Source organism: Rattus norvegicus, chromosome 1 (assembly GCF_021556685.1).
Source record: "Rattus norvegicus strain SHRSP/BbbUtx chromosome 1, alternate assembly SHRSP_T2T, whole genome shotgun sequence".
NCBI classification, from domain to species: domain Eukaryota; kingdom Metazoa; phylum Chordata; class Mammalia; order Rodentia; family Muridae; genus Rattus; species Rattus norvegicus.
This window is the reverse complement of record NC_141534.1, coordinates 148,209,907-148,217,885: the sequence shown is the minus strand read 5'-3', so window position 1 is coordinate 148,217,885 and position 7,979 is coordinate 148,209,907. Positions and strand designations below refer to the sequence as shown.

The following is a 7,979-nucleotide window of genomic DNA, read 5'->3' as shown; positions in this document are numbered from 1 at the left end:
CCATCTTGTTACTCTAACCTTACACTACTGCTCGACAATTTACCAATACTCCCTCCCAACAAATGCTTGTGCTATACTTATGACCTGAGGATTTACTGGTCCATTTCAGTCTCAACCCAGGGCCTTGCGCTTCCTAGGCAAGCGCTCTACCACTGAGCTAAATCCCCAGCCCCCCCCCCCCCCCCCCGAGAATTACCTTTATGTAGCCGCAGTGGCCCACTGCTACCGCTATGAGAAGGGTCATGGAAAAGCCTTGCCTTGTTAAAATCTTATTACCTCACTGTGAATGCCTGATGTATTAGAACCTTTCAAATACAACAGTTATCTGAGGAATGGCTCTTTAAGGAAAGGGACTTGATACGATCAGACTACAGAGAACCTGGGGGAGTCCATCTCAAGGAACTAAGAGAAATGGAAAACTTAGGAAGTTAACTCTTTTGTTTTTATTTTTTTAAGATTTATTTAATGTATATGAGTATACTGTAGCTGTCTTCAGGCACACCAGAAGAGGGCATCAGATCTCATTAGAGATGGTTGAGTCACCATGTGGTTGCTGGGAATTGAACTCAGGACCTCTGGAAGAGCAGTCAGTATTCTTAACCACTGAGCCATCTCTCCAGCCCAGGAAGTTAACTCTTCTTCACCAATTAGGTCATTACCACATAAATAAATGGGCTTAAAAACTTAAGGATAAAGTTTTTTATGCAATTTATTCATCCACCCAAGTGAATAGTACACATATAATATACTGAATAAGTATTTAAAAAAATTTTTTTTAAATAAATCTATTTGTCACTAAAATATCTCAAGAATGATTGTTCTGAAGCAGGTGACAGCCTTGCTGTTGCTGTAAGAGGAAGCGTCAAAGGTAAGCATTCGAAAATGAAAATAAGCTCACAAAATATTACAGAATCAACAGTCAGAATGCAAGTGTTTATGTGACTAGTGTGGCACAGCGCACGTCCGTTTCTTCCCTGCTGTAAGTTTACAAAGACCTTGGGATGAACAAAGTGTTGAGTGCCACCATCCCACCCACCACTGCCTCAGGAGGTTGTGCTGAAAACAAGTCCTTCCACAAAGGGACCGAATAAATCAGTGCTAGAGCCGACTCATGCTTATAAACCACAAGATACCACGACCACATACAAACCCAGAAGCAACGTAATTGCTCTACCTCTCAACTGCCGACACTAGGTACAACCCACTGTAAGTAATCGTGGGTGTCTTCACAGAGCGACAGTCCTAGTCTCTGTAACGCTTCAGAAGGAGCACATGTGAGCATGCTATTCTTTCACAAATAAAGCCAACACTTTAATTAAAAAAATTTATTTCTGTGATACAGACAGAATTCCTACAGTCCAAATAAGGAAAACAGACCAAACTCAAAACACTATTAAATCATAAAACAAAACAGTATGTAAGATAAAGTCAAATAATATAATCCACACTTGGTAAGTTTATTCCCATCAATTATCACATTTCTAATAAGATTAATTTTTTCAAGTCTCAAGTTTAAACAATTAATAACCCATTCTTTAAAATAGAATGAAAAGCTATGACCAACAGAAGACACACAAGCACTTAGCAGGTTGTCAAAATAAAAGGTCTTTGTTAAAAGCTGCCAACATCTGTCAGTAGTAACCATATGGAGGCCGCTGGTTGTGGCCATACTGTGGGCAATTTGGTTGATAGTAGGGCTCTGGTCTCTGCTGTGGGTAGTTGTTGTTACCCCATGACCGTCCATGCCACTGATTTGACCGATTGTCACTTGGCCATCCTCGTCTGTTATCCCTACCTCTAAATTGTCTGTTATCTTGCAGCCTACCAAAAGAAAACAAAACTATTAACTTCCGGTTAAAAAATAAAAACAAGAAATCAATCCTACTGCAATTGAGTTCTTGATGTAAAATACACAGTAACTGAGGGTGAAAAAACTTTCTCTGGGCACAGCACAGACACAGACTTTCCTAAGATTCTAGTCAGGTTTTCCTAAGATTTTAGTGATTTTTCTAACATCACACTGGACACCTTTTACAGGACAGAGGCAAGTTAATAAGCCCAACTGTGATCAAACTGACACCTTTGAATGCATGACATCAGGGTCATTTATTTATTGCTTTGAATTACTCCATTTTCTACCTCATTTCCTAAAGTTTCTAAAGTAATCAAAACAATGCCTTCTTTATGAAATCAAGCTCAAAACTCCAGTTTTATAAAGTGTATTTGTAAAGAAAATGTTAGTTTGAGACAGGGTCTCACTGTTTGGCCCAGGCTGGCCTAGAACTCATAATCCTACTACCTCAGCCTCCCAAGTACTGAAAGTTTGCATCACTGTACCTGGCTTTAAGAAGACACATAAAAGTATTTATGTGCTTACTATGTTCTGGTTGCTACTCTCTCTGGCTTTAAGAGCAGCCGTATTAAAGCTCTCTTCTCCCAGGTCACCCTCTACATTTATCCTGCAGAAATAATACATACCAGTTGCCTCTGTTTCTTTGGTTCCCACCAGCTCTGCTATTCCATTCCTCAACAATTGGAGGGGATTCAGGAGGGCGTTTCAAGTATTCCTGGTATTCTTTGTCATCCTGTGTGAATCTGTTTGCAAACATCTCTTCAAAAATTGGAATCGCTTCAGAAGTATCACTCATCTTAAAATTCTGTACAATTTTTAAGATCTGTAAGAATTAAAAAAAAAACACTGATTTGTCAACTGATGAAAAAATCAAGAAGTGAACAATTTTGCATAGAGTATGAACAAAGTTGCTATGTATTTTTAAACTTAATACTGTAGACATTTGGTTCAACAGTTCTTGACCACACCATGCTGCTGGAGCCTGAGATACTAAGATGAACAACAACTGTCATGGCCACACTTCCCAGAGTCAGCGCTCTAGACGGGACATATATGAGGGCTGGAGAGAATAGCTTACCTGGTACCATGCCTGTCCTGTAAGACTGTGCACCTTAGTTTGCTCTCCAGACCTGTATGAAAACTCAGGCCCTGTGGTACAGATTTATAACACCAGGGCTGGGGAAGTAGACAGAGGCAGACCCTTGAAGTGTGCTGGCCAGCCAGTCTAGCTAAACGGCAAGCACCAGGCCGCAGGGAGAGGACCCAGTGCAAAAATCAAGGTAAGAATCAAGCTCCCGAAGAGTAATCCTTCCACACGCACCCACCGCCACATGCATACACACATAACAAAAAGCATAAGGAGACAGATAAGATGTAAACATAGAGGGAGAAGCAGAAGACATCAAGAAATAAAACTAGAGAGGCAATCCAAGGACAAATTGTGAAAAGCGTATCCAATGCTAATAAATTTGTATCTTCTAATAGGCAATGGGAATTATGGGTGACTTAAGAAGGGAAGATCCAACCTGTTGTACCTGTAAACAGGAAGCAGAGGCAGGAGGAACGGCAGGCCAACCTGGTCTGCAGTTAATTTCAGGCCAGCAAAGGGCTATTTAGTGAGATCCCATAAACAAAAATGGCTCAGCAGTTAAGAGCACTGACTGTTCTTCCAGAGGTCCTGAGTTCAATTCCCAGCAACCACATGGTGGCTCACAGCCATCTGTAATGGGATCTGATGCCCTCTCCTGGTGTGTCTGAAGACAGCTACAGTGTGCTCATATAAATAAATATATGAATCTTCAAAAAAAGAAAATGGAAGGATAATTCTCAGGCTTCCTGCAAGTGATTATACACATTATAGTGCCACAAGAACTACTAAAAAGATAAGGGTACAATGAATTTAAAGAGCGCTATGGCCCACACCTCAGAGTGTCAATTCAGTTAACTGAGAGTAAGAGATGAAGAGGAACATGAACAATGTTCTTGGTACACCCAGAAACCAACAAGAAAAGACTACCATACAAGATAAGAAACTAAAGAGTAGCTAATATTGGCAAGCCAGACTATAGCATAAAGAGCCAAAAAGAGCAGTGGATTCAGATAACAGGCAATTGTTTTATAGTTTATAGGAAATAAAGCAGAACTGCATGACTGAGAATTAACGGAGAAATTGAAATTCTTAAGAATCTTGTGTAACTGTATCAGTAGCTATAATCACAGCACTCAGGAGGATGAAACATAAGAGTTTTGAGTTTGAGACCAACTTAGGTTACAAAGGAAGACCCTGTCTTTTGCCAGGCACATGTCTTTAATCCCAACATTCCAGAGGCAAAGACAGGTGGATCTCAGAGTTCAAAGCCAGCCTGGTCTATAGAGTAAATTCTAGGACAGCCAGGGCTATACAGAGAAACCATGTCTCAAAACAACAACAACAACAACAACACAGCCTCCCCCACAAACAAAGGTGAATAAAGAAAAAGGGGAAGCTGGGTATAACTTCCTAAATGTGTACCCGTAGTCTCAGCTACTTCAGATACTGACATTACTTGAACCCAGGAGTCTGAAGCCAATCCATGCAACATATGTGAAAACAGGCATTTAGATGCATGGCTGTTAAAAGTTATGGGTAACTATTTTATAATCTAATGCAATGCGTTATTATTCCAGATCCTGTGAGAAGTGAAAAACATCTAGCAATAAGTGAGATACTGTCTAATAGGTATAAAAAGTATAATCTGGGCTGGCAAGGTTCAAACCTCAGGTCCCATATGGCAGAAACAGAACAGATTCCAACAAGTTGTGCTCCGACCTTCACATGTGTACTATGACATACAGACCCACACACAAATGAATGTAATAAAAAATCAAAAATATGAATCTCCTAACAGCTGATTTTTCTATATAATATATGGATACATTAGAAAATAAAATTTATGGGGTTGGGGATTTAGCTCAGTGGTAGAGCGCTTGCCTAGGAAGCGCAAGGCCCTGGGTTCGGTCCCCAGCTCCGAAAAAAAAAAAAAAAAAAAAGAAAAAAAAAAAAAAAGAAAAGAAAATTTATTTAACCTTCTACCTAAAGGAAAAGATTTTGCTTAACTTGCACATCTAATCCTCAGGAAACCAGAGTACAGAGTTCACTTTTAATCTTCATCTGAGACTTGAAACTGCTGAATTAATTAAGTAAGTAGCTCTCACTTCCAGTCCCCTGTCACCAAGCACTGCTGAGCTTCCCCATCCCCCAGCTTTCCTAAGTCAATCTTCCTGTTTCTGCTGAGTGCCTCAAAGCTTCTAAACCTGGTAGGGAAAATGGCCCATGCTGCAGACCTAGCATTCCTGGGGTTGAGGCAGGAGGATCAACTGAGCCTAGAAGTACAAAACCAGCCTTGGCAAAGAGAAAGGACCCAAACCTATTTTATGATTTGAAGCACATGTAACATCTTGCTAAAAGCTTAAAACCACATCTTTCCCCAATAGCAAGTCATTTTTCCTTGTACTAATTACACTTTATATTAATAAAGCTTTTGATGAGTTGATTAACTGGAGGATAGCTTCTTCATTGCTTTGTCTTTCCTCAAAATATGTAAGCACTTATAACAGTACTATCCTCATTCTGACAAATTAAACTAGAATTGTTCATTAAATACAAGAGACAGTACCTGGACATTTTTACCTTTCAGGCTAACTCTTAGATTCTGCCTTATTTACTATACCTACTTGTGCCTGGTATTGGCAAACTAAAATTAAATACCAAAAGACAAATGAGTTTAGAATAAATCCAACTAGGTGGCGTGTAATGATACATGCCTTTAATCCCAGCACTTGGGAGGCGGAGGCAGAGTCAGGCGGATCTCTATGAGTTTGAGGTTAGGCTGATCTACAGAGCTATGTAGAGAGACACTGCCTCAAAACAAAACAATGAAAACTCCCAACTAATTAAAAGTGTCCTTGATTCCATACTAACCACAGAAGGCACTAGAAGGATGCCCCATTCCCAACCAAGACAGATGGTAAACTCACAGGGTAAGGAGAATGCACGACTCTATTTTCCCCATACCCTACCACATAGGTATCTTCATACTTATTCACGAGAATGGAATCGAGAGAAAACCGTAACGCAAGCTTGACTTAACCCAAGGATCTGAGACAACTACACTGTTTAATGTCTAGGTAGATTAAAAATGGGCTAGGGACAACATTACCAAAGACAAGCTAATGTGGAAGAGGGAAAACTCGAGGGGCCTCAACAAAAAACTACAGGCAGCTAAGGAATGCTAAGAGCAAGAGAAATAGTCTTCTTGAGGGAAGGGCACACCCACTGGTTATCCAATACCATATATGAAGTCCTGAAAACACACATATAAGTAACAATATATGAACTGAGCAGGCCGTATGTACATATATATAGCAACTAAAGAGACTGTGAATTTGAAGGAGATCTAGGGGGGATAAAAGGAGAGGGTCTGAAGGGAGGAAAAGGAAAAATGTTATGATTTAAAAATATATAGTAAATATATAATAATTACATAAAGCATAACAACTACATAATATAAAGCATAACAATTACATAATATATAAAATATAATTATATAAAAGAAATAATAGAATAAATAATATTATGAAAATACGGCTAGGGGAGGGTCTTGAAGGAAACCTCAAAAGATGGGGGAGGAGTTGGAGAGATAGCTCAGTAGTAGAGCACTCACTATTCTTCCCGAGGACCACAGATGAGATCCCAGCACCCACACTGAGCAGCTCACAACTGCCTGTAACTGTGGCTCCAGGGGGTCCGACGCCCTCTTCTGGCTTCTACCGGCACCAGCACACACTAACCGCAAATAGATTATTTTTTGAAAAAGACATGGGCAGAGGGACTGAGTAGAAACTCGCCTCGGTTAGAGAGGGCAGGATTAAAGACTCAAGAATCTCAGCCCTAGCAGCCCAAAGAGGAAATTCGCTTTTCCACTGAAGAACTACAAGAGGCGACGAGACTCATCGTCTGGATCGTCAAAACCAACAAGCTAGTTCAAGCACCAGTGACTTCAGAACGCATTCTTTGTCGTTGTGGCCCATACCTTCCATTGTATTTGAACCCCACTTATCTCTTCACCACAAATAAAACCACACAGAGCTTTGGCTGGGGTCAGAGGTGAGCCCAGAGAACAGACGAGGATAACTGACTGAAAACTGCGTTTTCCCAGCACAATTGACTCGTTGCTTACAACGGCTTCGACAAAGCGGCTCCATCCAAAAGCGCCTTAAAGAGCCGACCTGAGGGGAAAGAGGCTCCGAGGAGCAGCGACCTCCGACCTTCCCCAGCTCCACCCCTCCATTCCCTCCGCCGCCCCGGAGGGGCAGTCATACGCCAAGGGTTGTGCTCACCCTTCAGCGGGACGTACTGGAGAGACCTCGGGCGTCCACACTGCAGCACTCCACACGGCTCTCCAGGGTAACCAAACGCTCAGGAGTCCCTCAACTATTCGACTTCCGCTTCCGGAGCGCTTAAGCCGTGAGTCGCCTGTAAAGCCTCGCGATATCTAGAATTCGTCGCGTTTTTCTTCCTCCTGCCACGCCCCCTCGCATTCGAACTTTGGCGCGGCCCCGGGGAAGCTTCCTAGGGTCGAGCGACTTGGTGAAGGTGGTCAGTGAAGTCTTTTCGCAGCCAGCCTACGAAAAAAGACGGGTAAAACCCCTCGAACTGGCAGTGCCTGATGCACTGAGAATAGGACTAGCAGGAGAGGCGGCTTGTCAATGGAGACCCAGAAGCGGGAGCCCGGGCGGCGCGGTGAGGAGCAGATGCGACTGCACTGCTTGGGCGATGCCCATCCGGTTCTTAGCAAGCCTCGGCAGTAAGGCTCCTGCGGGCCGCGCGGTCTATGCCTTTGCAGAAATGCATCCACTCCTCCACTATCCGTATTCCGCTCCCTCCCAAAGTCTCGGCTGTTTCCTCGCGGGTGTTTGCAAGTGTGGAAGCGCTGACTGTCCTAGGTGTAACTTGACCCTTTTCTCAGATTGCTTCCCGGACCATGCCCTCTTCTTGGGAATACAATCGGCCTGGAAAGTTTAGTGTCCAAATTGGATACCTTTTCTTTCCATGTCCGGGTCAAACGTCACATTCTGTTGTTTGGTC

General features: G+C 42.3%; 1 protein-coding gene across 1 annotated transcript; it reads right to left on the bottom strand.

Annotated features, from left to right (window-relative positions):
* Positions 1-1,310: 1,310 nt before the first annotated feature.
* Positions 1,311-7,321, bottom strand: Ramac (RNA guanine-7 methyltransferase activating subunit). Its single transcript, NM_001127451.1, is given in 3 exon segments — positions 1,311-1,821; positions 2,479-2,675; positions 7,232-7,321. Coding segments are annotated over 2 exon segments (360 nt in total). The 5' UTR covers positions 2,649-2,675; positions 7,232-7,321; the 3' UTR covers positions 1,311-1,631.
* Between the last annotated feature and the right edge of the window lie 658 nt (positions 7,322-7,979).